Source organism: Dermacentor andersoni, chromosome 8, assembly GCF_023375885.2.
Source record: "Dermacentor andersoni chromosome 8, qqDerAnde1_hic_scaffold, whole genome shotgun sequence".
NCBI classification, from domain to species: domain Eukaryota; kingdom Metazoa; phylum Arthropoda; class Arachnida; order Ixodida; family Ixodidae; genus Dermacentor; species Dermacentor andersoni.
Window position 1 is genome coordinate 56,788,641 of NC_092821.1, and position 12,559 is coordinate 56,801,199.

Below are 12,559 nucleotides of genomic sequence, written 5' to 3' on the forward strand. Positions count from 1 at the left end.
TTAGAGACGCTGTTGAATTTTACAGCTTGGAATAAGTTCCATGTAATTATTGGTGGCGATTGCAATATTAATCTAATGGACAGCACAGCAGCCTCGCCTGAGCGTCAAATATTCCTTGATTCATTTTGTTGGGGAAACGTATCCTAATTGGTATCCAAATTGATATCTCAAAAGCATTCAACATGATTGACCACATGATTTTATCTACAGAATGAGAACGCTACGGGTTTAGTGGAGTTTCTGGTAAGCTTCCTTAGTGATATTTAAGACATCGTAAACAGTGCGTTCTGATTAACTAATCTCATTCATGTGTATTAAATACTACTTCACGTGTAACAGCGCCGTGTACTGGTACTGGTTCAATCTTATATTTATATAAATGATATATTAAGCATTAGCAAACTTGCTTATTGCGTCACTTACGCAGATGCCAGAGCCTTTTTTTTCTAGTTGACTAGTATCGATGGGCTCACACACTCCACAAATGTTACCCTAGCAAACGTTTTTCAGTGGAGAGATACAAAATGGTTTAGAAGTTGGCGTTGCCAAAAAAAATCCCTAATATTTACGCCTCCATAGAACCTTATTAGTCGAGATATCACCGCAAAATTTGGTTCCGAACAAATGAAAGTTGCAAATAGGCAAAGACGTATTCAGCACTTAAACTGGGATACACACGTCTAACACGTGGCGGGAAACTTCGCAAGAGCTTGTCGCATGCTATGTAGATTCAGACAAATGCTCCCAACTAAAATGATGCTATAGATTGCAATATTTGCTGCTCATATTAATTACGGCAGCCTTGTATGGAGGGACATATCTTAGACTAAGGTTAATGAATTGCTCATATTGCAGAGAAAAGCCATTCGTCATATAGCCCGTGCCCCACATGACGTTCAGACAAGCGAATTTTTTGCCTCGTTTAATGTGCTGCCCGTACAGCATTCTGACGTATTTAACATTGTTATGAAATATAAAAATAGTCTACGTATTACAACACCAATTCTTTAAGTTATGCCATTTGAGAAGACCATTGAAAACCACCTACTCAATCTGAAACAGAGATAATTGGCTAATAGCCTTTTCCTGTACTGACCGAAACCTTCACATTCTGTGCCATCATATGCCTGAATAGTTAAATATCCTACAAGGACAACACCTTCATGTAAAAAAGATTACCAAACAAAATGGAAGAAAAATGTATCCTAGAACACATGGTTGTTACCATTGTTCACGATCCAAAGCGAATTTTTCGTATTATTAGGATATATAGTGCGTTTTTGTGAATATTTCTGTTGTGGTTTGTAGTAGATACCCTGCTTGGAGTGTTCCTATAATTATTTGTTGGTTGTGTTATCGAGCGTTTATAGGTTATAATTCTATTGTATGCTGTCGCTTTTGTCGAGATTTTTGTTATCAGAGCTACTTGCTGTATTTTTTTTTGTTAGTCATGCCGGAGAACGGTGCATTTGAGAGATCCCGCGCGGGCTTTTCGGCAGTTGCGCCAGAAGGTGTCGAGTGTTTTTAGGAAAGCGTGAAAGTGGAGTCCAGCTCCTATCTCCAGCTCATTCTTAAGCGAGTTGAAAGTTTTTTAAAGAAACACAGTATACTTTCTGACAACCAGTATGGCTTCAGAAAAAACCGATCGACGGAACTTGCTCTTTTACACCAGAAGGAATATTTACTAAGGAACTTTGAACATAGGAACCTCGTCTTGGGGATTTTCTTAGATTATAGCAAAGCATATGATTGCATAAATCATAGCATCTTGTTTCAGAAGCTTGAATGTTATGGAATTAGAGGCGCAGCATTACTCTTAATTAAATCTTACCTATCGCACAGAAGACAGTATGTCCAGATAAACGAATATAAGTCAACTTTACAAACAGTTTCGTGCGGCGTACCCTAAGGAAGTATCTTAGGACCATTCCTTTTTAACCTGTACATTAATGATATCGTCACTGTGGATACTAATGTTCGTTTCATAATCTACGCCGATGATACGAGTTTGTTTTTATCTGACGATAGCAGTAGTAAGCTAAGGACAAATGCAAATGTGCTCCTGGAAAAAATACATGTATGGTCCGATAAAAATATTTTGTCTGTTAATACTGCAAAGTCAAAGGCAGTACTTTTTCGTCCCAAAAATAAAAAATGCGGTGATTTCGGCGAGTTATTTTATAACAGAGACCAGATTGAGTTAGTAAGGTCATTCAAATCACTTGGCGTAACATTCACCGAAAACATGGTGTGGGACGACCACATAGACAATGTAGCATTAAAGGCATCTAGAGCCATAGGATTTATAACGCGTTCCAAAAATTATCTCGCACAAAAGGTAAAACTCTCTCTATATCATGCATTATTTCGCTCACATCTAAACTACTGCTCATTAGTATGGGGTACTGCTACACAAACCGGTCTGAAAAAACTAGGAACTCTCGAAAAACGGGCCCTCAGATTACTTCATAACCTGCCAAGTAGACACTCAACAAAAAACTTATTTTTCAAGAACAAGATCATTAACGTTTTCAGCCTCCATGCCTATAGACTACTACGCACCTACAAACTAGAACAAAGAAGATGCATAAGTAATATATCTGACTTAGCCCCGATTGAATTATTTCATTGCACATATCCACGCCGGCAAAAACCACACTGGGTATTACCAAAAGTAAGAACAAACTATGGGCGCCAAATGGTAGCAATTCAACTTCCATCCTTACTTAACAAATTAATTGATGAAAATATACACTTAGGAAGTATTAGCTGCTCTAACCTTCGCAACTACTTTCTCATTAACGCGTCCCTTTGAGTGTCCAACATTTAGACATCTGTGAACGTTTTTGTGTCTAATTGTGGTATAAGCGCATTTTTGATTGCTGTTCTTTCGCTGTTTCGTAAGCGTTTTTGCTCTCAGTTGCTGTACTTGTATTTCTATTCAATCGGTTTATATTTTTTTCACACACGCAGGTAATGGTGTATTTTGCATACTTGTTTTTATACTAATGTTTTGTTTGACTTTGTAATTGCACTCGTGACAGAGGTGCCGTCGCATGCCACTGCTCACCTGCTGTACGGGGGGTGGGAACTTAGTCAAGCGTCAATCGCTTTTATTCCCATCCCCTCCATCAATGTAATGGTGATGGAAATAAATCATTATATTATACAGGCCTCATACATAACTCGTTTCCAGGGTCTCACTATATTGATTCAGTGCTAACGCATTACCATCGGCAGTCCCATGTGATAGGTGCTGCCGCAACTTTTTTTTTTTATTGTAGAGCGGCACATTCGCAGTGGCACATATCTTGTTATGCAAGCTGGTGTCCAAGACGTTCATTGAAGGGCGGCACCGCACCTACATGTCGACACCTATTGATCAAAGTTGGCACCAAAAAGGTTCATTTGAGACCAGCACAGACCGATTGGCAGATACCCGGTGCTCCAAGTCGGTGCCAAACAGTTCCTTGGGACAGCGGTAGCTACCTGGTCGCGCTCATACATTGATCATGACGGCGTGAAAGAGGTTTGTTGAGAGCTGCACGTATGTGCACGTTTCCACGTAATAAGTGATTCAAGTTGATCCGCATGTTGCTTTCGAAGCCAAAAGAACCCGACATGAATTGAATTCTGGGGTTTTACGTGCCAAAAACACGATTTGATTTTGAGGCAAAGAAGGCCCGGGGTGCTACCCGTTCGGCCATTGGCTACCCCTGGTAGGAGGGAAAACGCTTAGATACAAACACAGAAACATTAATATTTACATAAATGCATACTTAGATAGATACCCCCGGAAAGTGAAAAATTTTGCAGAACCTATTTCATGATCACTGTCAACGGTAATACACATTGAATCATTATGGCGTCACAACGCATTGGCAGCACCTAACCGACTCTTATATGTGAGGTGCGTATTCGTCCACCTCGTAGAAATTGTGTTATTACCTTTGGGACTGTTGAGCGTGTTGCTGACAACATTCGACGTATAACCTGAAAGAGAAAGGAAGCATCTGTGAATAAATTTCCCTCAGGTATTTATTTATTTATTTATTTATTTATTTATTTATTTATTTATTTATTTATTTATTTATTTATTTCGTTACCTTCAATGCAAGTAAGCGTTACAGAGTAGGCGTTACCACTATGTTTTTAGTGTCTCGCTGTAAGAACACTGAAAAAGCAAACCTTGGTAAATATCTTGATAAATACTCAAATATTTAGCGGCCCTTAGGCACAGAAATGCATGGGATTCCAAAATGATAATGGTATCCCTGAGAGAAGTAGTCAGTAGCAGAACTTGGTCTATGAAGCAAATGTGGATCCTGTATAGAGTCGAACGTATTTAAAATGAAGTGTCTGTGATATCCGAAATTGAACTTAACAAGATCACTTCGTTTAGGGGGGGCGCTCCGCTCTAATCACAATACAGTAATCCAATTATGTTGAATAGGACAAACCTCGCTCTGGTTTATTTCTTTCTTTCTTGAAATGAATTCAAAAAAGAATTAGTCCTTTAAGTGGGTAATAGTTTTGTGCACCTTTCGTATGATGGAAAGTGTGACTACAGCCGGCCTTATTTCGCCTCGGGTTCAGGCAGTGCTCCATGACAAAACGTAGGAGCTACGCAAGATAAAGCTACAGGTAGTCGACAGCCGCTATCACCTCCCTTGCCGTCGAAATTCTAGGTTTGTTCACAGGCTCTTGATAACTTTACCTTCTGTTGACATTCCCATTCATTTTGCCCTAGATTGCATCGATGAGACCATCAGTCGTCAGTTACAATTACGACAAGATACTTTCATCTACTGCAACGTATTCGCCATTCGTGGCACCCACTGCTGTGCTACAACAAGTCCTAGTAGAATTTCAACCTTTCCTGAAACGGTGCAGCTGGACTTAATAGACGCTGTTATCGACACGTTCTGGAAAGCCTTCATTGTCTCTCCCTTTTGTGATAAGAGTGCCGAGTGCAGTTGACTGGTGGCAACGCTACATGACGTTCTTTGTCAAAGAACAATTACGCCATCGGTGACAAGGAAATTAGTTCCTCTTATATATAAGTCTATTGTAGTGATCATCATGCTAAAGGGGTTTACAACGTATATGGAAGATGGAAATTCAGCCAGGACCATTTTCAACCTTTGGTATACAGATCATTTTGTTATAGAGGCGTTCGCTGTTGAGGCATCTGACTGTATATATCTATCAGCGTACGCGTCTTCCAAAGGACACGAGGCTGGTTGTGTACAATGAACAATGTAGGTTACTTGCGCCCTACTCACGGAATGTAAATATAGAGAACTGTTTTGATAGAATATTGGCAACAACATTTCATAAATTTGGTCTAACGTAGGCGCGTCATGAACAAAGTGATAGATACATAAGTGTGATAGTCCTGTAAAAATTATGACATACAAATGCATATGAAAGTACGTGCCACAACGTCTGACGAGTGTAAATACCTGACGAATGGATAACCGGCATTTAAAATATCTAATTGTTTTAGGGAAAGAAGTCAAAGAGCTGGTACATTTAACAAGACGTTCGAATAACAATGTGGGATGCAAGTGGAGTTGAAGGAAATGTGCAGGAAGTGTAATGGTGGGTACCTTCATCGATGTCGTTCTGGGCCATTTTATTTTAGGGGGCCTCAGTAGTGCGAATTTCGAATGTTGGTCGAATAACCTCTGCTATTCGATTAGTGCTCCTCACTTGAATCTGCCCATTTGCTATTCTTGCGGAAGAAATCTAGTCTGCAAACGTACTGAACATTTTATTTATTTATTTATTTATTTATTTATTTATTTATTTATTTATTTATTTATTTATTTATAGTAGCTTCAAGGCCCGAAGGCGTTACAGAAGGGAGTGGAACAAAATACAGAGCATGTGCAGATAACAGAGTATAATAATAACAAGAAAAAAATTAGAAAATGCGGATTAACAAAAGTATTCTTCAATAGTAGTTCTAAAAAGTTCTAAAAGCAGATGTATAGGTTATGTCAACAATTGAGGCCGGCAGATGATTCCATTCATTGGTAGTATTAGGAATAAATGAATAAAAATATACGTTCGTGCAACAGTGTGGAACGCTCAATTTATGCCGATGGTCAGTACGAGATAATATATATGCAGGTTCGGACAAAAGTTCACTTTTTAATTCCGGATTGTAATAATAAATTTTGTGCAGCAGTGATAAGCGTGCTAACTTCCTACGGGATGAGAGGAGAGGGAGGTTTAAAGTAGCCTTCATAGATGTTACGCTTGATGTCCGAGAATAGTTAGTAAGAATGAAACGCGCGCTACGATTGTGTCTAGATTTTATTGCATTTGTTAAGTAATCCAAGCCAGGGTCCCATAGAGAAGAGGCATATTTAAACGTAGGACGTATTAGTGTTTTGTATAGAAGTAGCTTTAAGTTAGCGGGTGCCATAGAGAAATTGCGACGGAGGTAACCAAGCGTACGGCTAGCATTGTTAGTGATGTGGTTTATGCGTGTGTGCCAGGAAAAATTAGATGTTATGTGGACGCCCAAGTTTTTATAGGAACTGACTTCTTCGAGTACGGAGTTCTTCAAGTGATAGTTGGATATGTTAGACGAAGCAGTATTGCGGGAAATCCTCATTAGTTTGCACTTTTGGCTGTTAAGTCGCATTTTCCAAGTGTCGCACCAGTTAGTTACCTTGTCTAGATCAGATTGTACTTTTAGAGTGTCAGAATTTGATTATATTACTCTGTAAATGATACAATCGTCTGCAAATAACCTTATGGAGGACGCTACAGAGTTAGGCAAATCATCAATATAAATGAGAAAAAGCAACGGTCCGAGAACGGAACCTTGCGGCACCCCGGAACTGACAGGACAACGGGAAGAGTCAAAATTGCTAGCTGAGACAAATCGTGTTCTATTGGATAAGAAGTGTTCGATCCATGAGATAATGTTACGGTCAATGTTAAGTGTATTTAATTTTAGACAAAGTAATTGGTGAGAGACGAGATCAAATGCTTTAGAAAAGTCTAAGAAGATGCTGTCAATGTGAAATCTATTATCCAACGCGGCACAGATGTCATGTGTAAATGAAATAACTTGAGTATCCTAGGAAAACGATTTACGGAGCCCATGCTGACGAGATGAAAAAAATGAATTTGTTTCTAGGAATTTGATGAGATTAGAGTGTATTATATGCTCTAGAATTTTGCATGGCACACTTGTTAGAGAAATTGGCCTGTAATTTAAAGGTGAATGTACGTCGCCAGACTTAAATAATGGAACCACCTTGCCCACTTTAAAGTCCTTTGGTAATGAGCACGACAGAATAGATTGCAAAAAAATGTTGCACAAAATTATGGATGAGTACACTTCGGTAGTGTTCAAAAATTTACACTGTTAGCAAAAATGATCCGAGATGGGAGTAAATGGCTTGTCCTCTAGCGCATTCCCTGATGGGAGGTAAATATACTCCGGGTAGGCGGAGTAAAAGATTTACTCCGCTGCTGAACGGAGGTTGTGGAGGTACTTATGGGAGTATACGTTTACCTCCATCGCGGAGGTTGTGGAGGTACTTATGGGAGTATATGTTTACTTCCATCGCGGAGCTTCTGCGGGCAACTATGGGAGTATATGTTTACCTCCATCGCGGAGGTTGTGGAGGTACTTATGGGAGTATATGTTTACTTCCATCGCGGAGCTTCTGCGGGCAACTATGGGAGTATATGTTTACCTCCATCGCGGAGGTTGTGGAGGTACTTATGGGAGTATATGTTTACTTCCATCGCGGAGCTTTTGTAGGGAACTATGGGAGTATATGTTTACCTCCATCAAAGAGCTTTCGCAGGGAACTATGGGAGCATGTGTTTACCTCCATTGCGGAGCTTTTGTAGGGAAATATGGGAGTATATGTTTACCTCCATCAAGGAGCTTATGCAGGGAATTATGGGAGCATGTGTTTACATCCATCACGGAGCTTTTGCAGGAAGCTATGGGAATACTTTTTTACATTCGAGGGAGGCTTTTCAAAGTACCATAGTATTTCTTTACAATGATCATGGAGGTTTTACAGGAACATATGGGAGTATCTGTTCACATGACTCGGCTAGTATGCCAATTTAAGAATTTTCAATATTGAGTTTCCACACTGAGAAATACACAATATATTGGTTTGCAAGCTAGAAGATGCAAACAAAAGTAAGCAAAGTAGTGCTTTGTATAAAATAAATTTATTGCATAAGCAGAGGCAAGGAAGAAATGGACGACGCAAGCACAATCTCTCAACTGGTTTTTGATTCTTTCTTGCCCATGTGTTATCTGCACAAACCAAACAGTAAGAATAGAAAGCAACTCATCCAGCTGCAGGTTTAAGCACAGACCTTATGAAGTACATAAAAAATACATGGAAATCAGCCACAAGTGCCTAAACAAGGTGCAATACAGTTATTGTAGAAATAACGTAGCTATAACAGTGCATTCTCTGACAAATCTAGACTGTGGTACTACAAAAGGTAAAGAGGACATCATTTCTCATTAATATTGACATGTGCAAGAGTTAAAGCAGCAAAAAGTTCAGAAGACGCCAAAACACTTATTGCACTTCAAAATTAAATGATTAGGAAAATGAAAGTTCTGGTAGGCACTAACAGAGCCATTTTTACTGTGACAAGCTGGCAGAGTGGACTAAATAAAGCAGAGTTCAGCTTTGCTTTTTTCCCCCATATTACCGAAAGGCAAACATAGTGGCTAAGAGAGAGTCGTAAGGGATGGTAAAATGTTCATTGTATTGTACCCCGATTTTAAGAGCGGGTGAAAGTGCATGCTTTTAATAGCAGCACTGCCTCACAATTCCTTGCGCAGACTGACTCTAGGAACTTTGAAGCCGGTGGATCATGCCCTTAGCTCCAAACATACGTCATGCTTAAATTTCTTAACACAATAACATTGAAAGAAAAAGCAGTCTCAAGAAAAGCAACAAAAGTGGCAGAATAATGACAAGTGGGCTTCTGATGGCCATCATCCAAACTTCCTTACTGATATTCCACCTGGACAATGCTGCTGGTGCAAGGCTTACAGAGCCTTAGAACCACCATGGGCTCACTTCTGACGATTAAAGGCAAAAAACAGGCAGTGCTGAAGACCGCATCATCAAAGAACATGTGGCCTAGTTGAGATGACAACTTTTGGAAGCTTCATTCCGTAACATCTTGGGAAGGATAAAAAGTAAAAAAAAAATCTTTTAGAGAAGTGTGCCAATCTGAACTTAACATTACAGCACAAACACCTAAGACGAACCACAAAAAGACACGACACACACTGGCGCTTTTTGTGGTTCGTCTTAGGTGTCTGCGCTGTAACGTTAAGTTCAGAATTATGTACCAACTAGGCCCAAATGAAGTTTTACTGTGCCAATCTGACAACACTGTTATAAGAGATTTCTCACACCCTTCAGAGGAATAAGGGATCTGATTGCTGGCTCACAGCCTTGCTTGCACACAGCAAGTGCTGCTGCGCTCGAGCATGGTCAAGGCTGGTTGTATTAGTGATAGCCTGCATGCAGGCTAGCAGCAGCTTGGCATCTGCTTTTATGGCAGCAGCCGTACAAGGTCCTTGCCGACTTTTAACACAAAGCCAGTATAATAAAATGCGAGAAACAAAAATTATGAATTACTTATTCAGAAACCGTGCAAATAAGCTATGTATTCAAACAAGGTATATGCAGGCAACTTTTATTTTATAATTGTTGATAATTATGTCTCAAAACAAGTTCAAGGCTCCGAACCAGCGTTGCATTTACATTTAATGTGGCTGCATCCACATTGTAACTTTTCTTAACAGCATCGCTTAAGATGTTGGATGCCTCAATGGCACTGCATATATTGCACATAATTAAAAAAAGAATATAGACTGTAACCATTGTGAAACACCTCGTAACAGTGTCGCTGTAAGACAATGACACTGCAGATATTACACATAACTAATAAGTAAATAAAAGGTACATATAAGCAACGAAATAGAAAGTGCACTAGTAGCAGAGAAGGAAGGCATGTTAAACATCACATTAAAATGGCATAAGGCATTTGAACATAATGCTGAGAACACTTGTGGTTTACGATAATCATCAAGTGAAGCATGCAGAAAAGTGTTAGCCATGTTAGCCAATTCCACGGCCTTCAAGACCTACAATGCCATAAACTAGTGTCTCAAGGTGTACACTCCTGGCCATTTGTGCAACTGAAGTCAACGAAGTATGCTTCCAATAAAGCTAGGGTACCATCTCTTTTCCGGTTTGCACTGCACTCTTTTCATATGTTGAATACAAACCTTGGCCACCTTGGCAAGGAACAGTACCAACAGATGAGATAAAACAAAAGACAAACACAGTGCTGACTGACAAGTGGATACGTTTGCTGCCATGCTTTCCCTTTTCACACTGTCACGAGTCACCGGCAGAGCATGTGCGATAATGTGGAGCAGACAACATTGGTCAGTGAAATGGAGAATGGATACATGAGGTGAGGAAGCATGTGAAGTGTCAGAGAAAAATTGAAGGAAAAGGGGAGGAAAACCAAGGAGCGCGCATTGCTGACATGGATGAGAACCAAGGCAGTTGCATCTCTAGCTGTGTTTGGAGATGGGAAGTAGTAGCTGGGACCACGGACAGACGAGAGGACATCCAAGAGTTGGCCAACAACAGCTTCCAAGACCCGACTACATCGCCATGACTATGCTCTGCAACCCCAACCCAACGGCACACTGCCATAACCGGCCTTGTCCAGTGCCACAATCACCTGACCACGTCGGCCACACAATGCCTGACTAGTCCAGACTGCGTCCTGTGCAATGCAAGTCTCGTAAGGGGGCGACAACCTCGTCACTCACAACGAAGGTCTATGTCTACGTCATGTTGCAACTACGCAGGCTGACATCTTGCACCACGCCTTGCCGACGTTCACTGCTACTCTGACAGTCAGAACATTCAATTCTTGGGGACTGTCACTTGGCCAGTCAGACTATAAACATTATACAGCTAATTTCTCATTTGTTTTGATTATGTATATACCTAGTTTTGTTAATCTCTTTTGTGTACAGGGTATATTTTGTGCACACTTACTTTGCTGGTCATTTGTTTTGGGTTACATTGTGTCTTGGGAAAAATATTTAACATATTTGCATTGCGTCTCTGTCCATTCCTGAAGCGCTGAAATTCGTGACAGTTGGCAAGCCTGTCAGGATTTGTTCTTTCTGCCGTGCTCTTCCACATGAGCAAGGGTCTCGCTTATGCCAGGGATGTACGGTATTGAAGCCCGTTTTTTGGGGGGGTCCAGGGTGGGTGGGTACTGCGTGAGCCAGCTGGCACCCTACTGAGTCAATGAAGTACTCAGGGTATCCCCAAGCCATCAACTCCCACCGCACAAGTGAATTGTCTGCCATGTGGTCTTCTGCTGTTGTACACACATTTTTCACCCAACGAAGGAGAGAGCAGACAACAGACCTCTTCTGCGAAGCAGGGTGCACCAATGTGTAGTTGAGGTAGCGCCCCGTGTCAGTTAGCTTCCTAAACACCTCAAATAACAGGTTTGGCCCTTCGCGTGGCACAAGGGAGTCCAAGAATGACAGTTGACCTTCACATTCCACTTCTATGGTGAACCTAATTTTGCTTGCAATTGTTTAAGTGAGCCGTGAAGAGGTCAAGGTTTAACTCAAGGTTAGCTCGTTTACATCGACACCTAAGGTCTTTTTCAGATATGTCGACTGTTTCAGAGTTTTGCAACAACAGAATATTCATCTCCTCACGGCTCACTTAAACAGTAATGCAAGCAGCAATTAAGTTCACCATAGAAGTGGAATCTGAAGGCCAACTGTCATTCTTGGACAGCCTCGTGCAGCATAAAGGGCCAAACCTGTTATTCGAGGTGTTTAGGAAACTAACTCACACGGGGCGCTACCTCAACTACACATTGGTGCACCCTGCTTCGCAAAAGAGGTCTGTTGTCTGCTCTCTCCTTCGTTGGGTGAAAAATGTGTGCACAACAGTAGAAGACCACATGGCAGACAATTCACTTGTGCAGTGGGAATTGATGGCTTGTGGATACCCTGAGTACTCCATTGACACAGTAGGGTGTCAGCTGGCTCGCGCAGTACCCACCCTCCCTGGACCCCCCGAAAAATGGGCTTCAATACCATAGGTCCCCTGCATAAGCGAGACCCTTGCATGCGTTGTGGTCATATGATGTGCAGGCTGTGCACGTTCCAAAACGTAAACACGAGCTCATGCATGTGAAAGACCGTTCGGAAAAGGGCAAGTTCCCAGGCGTAGTGTAGGTCCTTCGGTGTGCGAACTGTCGGTACGTCTACATCGGAGAAACCGGCAACTCCAAAAAAAGACTTAAACAGCACAGGAATGATGTCCAGAAACGATACTTTGCATCGAATGCCCTGGCCAAGCACTGCGCAACTACGTCACAATTAGCTAGGAAAAATATCGCTTGATTGTTAAGGAATGAAATCATTTTACGCGTCTATCTTGAATCTCTAATCATCCATGTCCATGTATGCCAAGTACAT

The 12,559-nt window shown here is 41.0% G+C and overlaps 1 protein-coding gene across 6 annotated transcripts in view; it reads right to left on the reverse strand.

Moving 5' to 3' along the window:
- The window catches only part of LOC126526347 (uncharacterized), a 185,398-nt gene that overhangs the window by 54,253 nt on the left and 118,586 nt on the right, over positions 1-12,559 (reverse strand). For all 6 annotated transcript variants that reach the window (XM_072289687.1, XM_072289689.1, XM_072289686.1 and 3 more), the window contains one exon: positions 3,949-3,993. In XM_072289687.1, the coding sequence (XP_072145788.1) occupies positions 3,949-3,993 (45 nt within the window). The remainder of the gene's footprint in view (positions 1-3,948; positions 3,994-12,559) is intronic.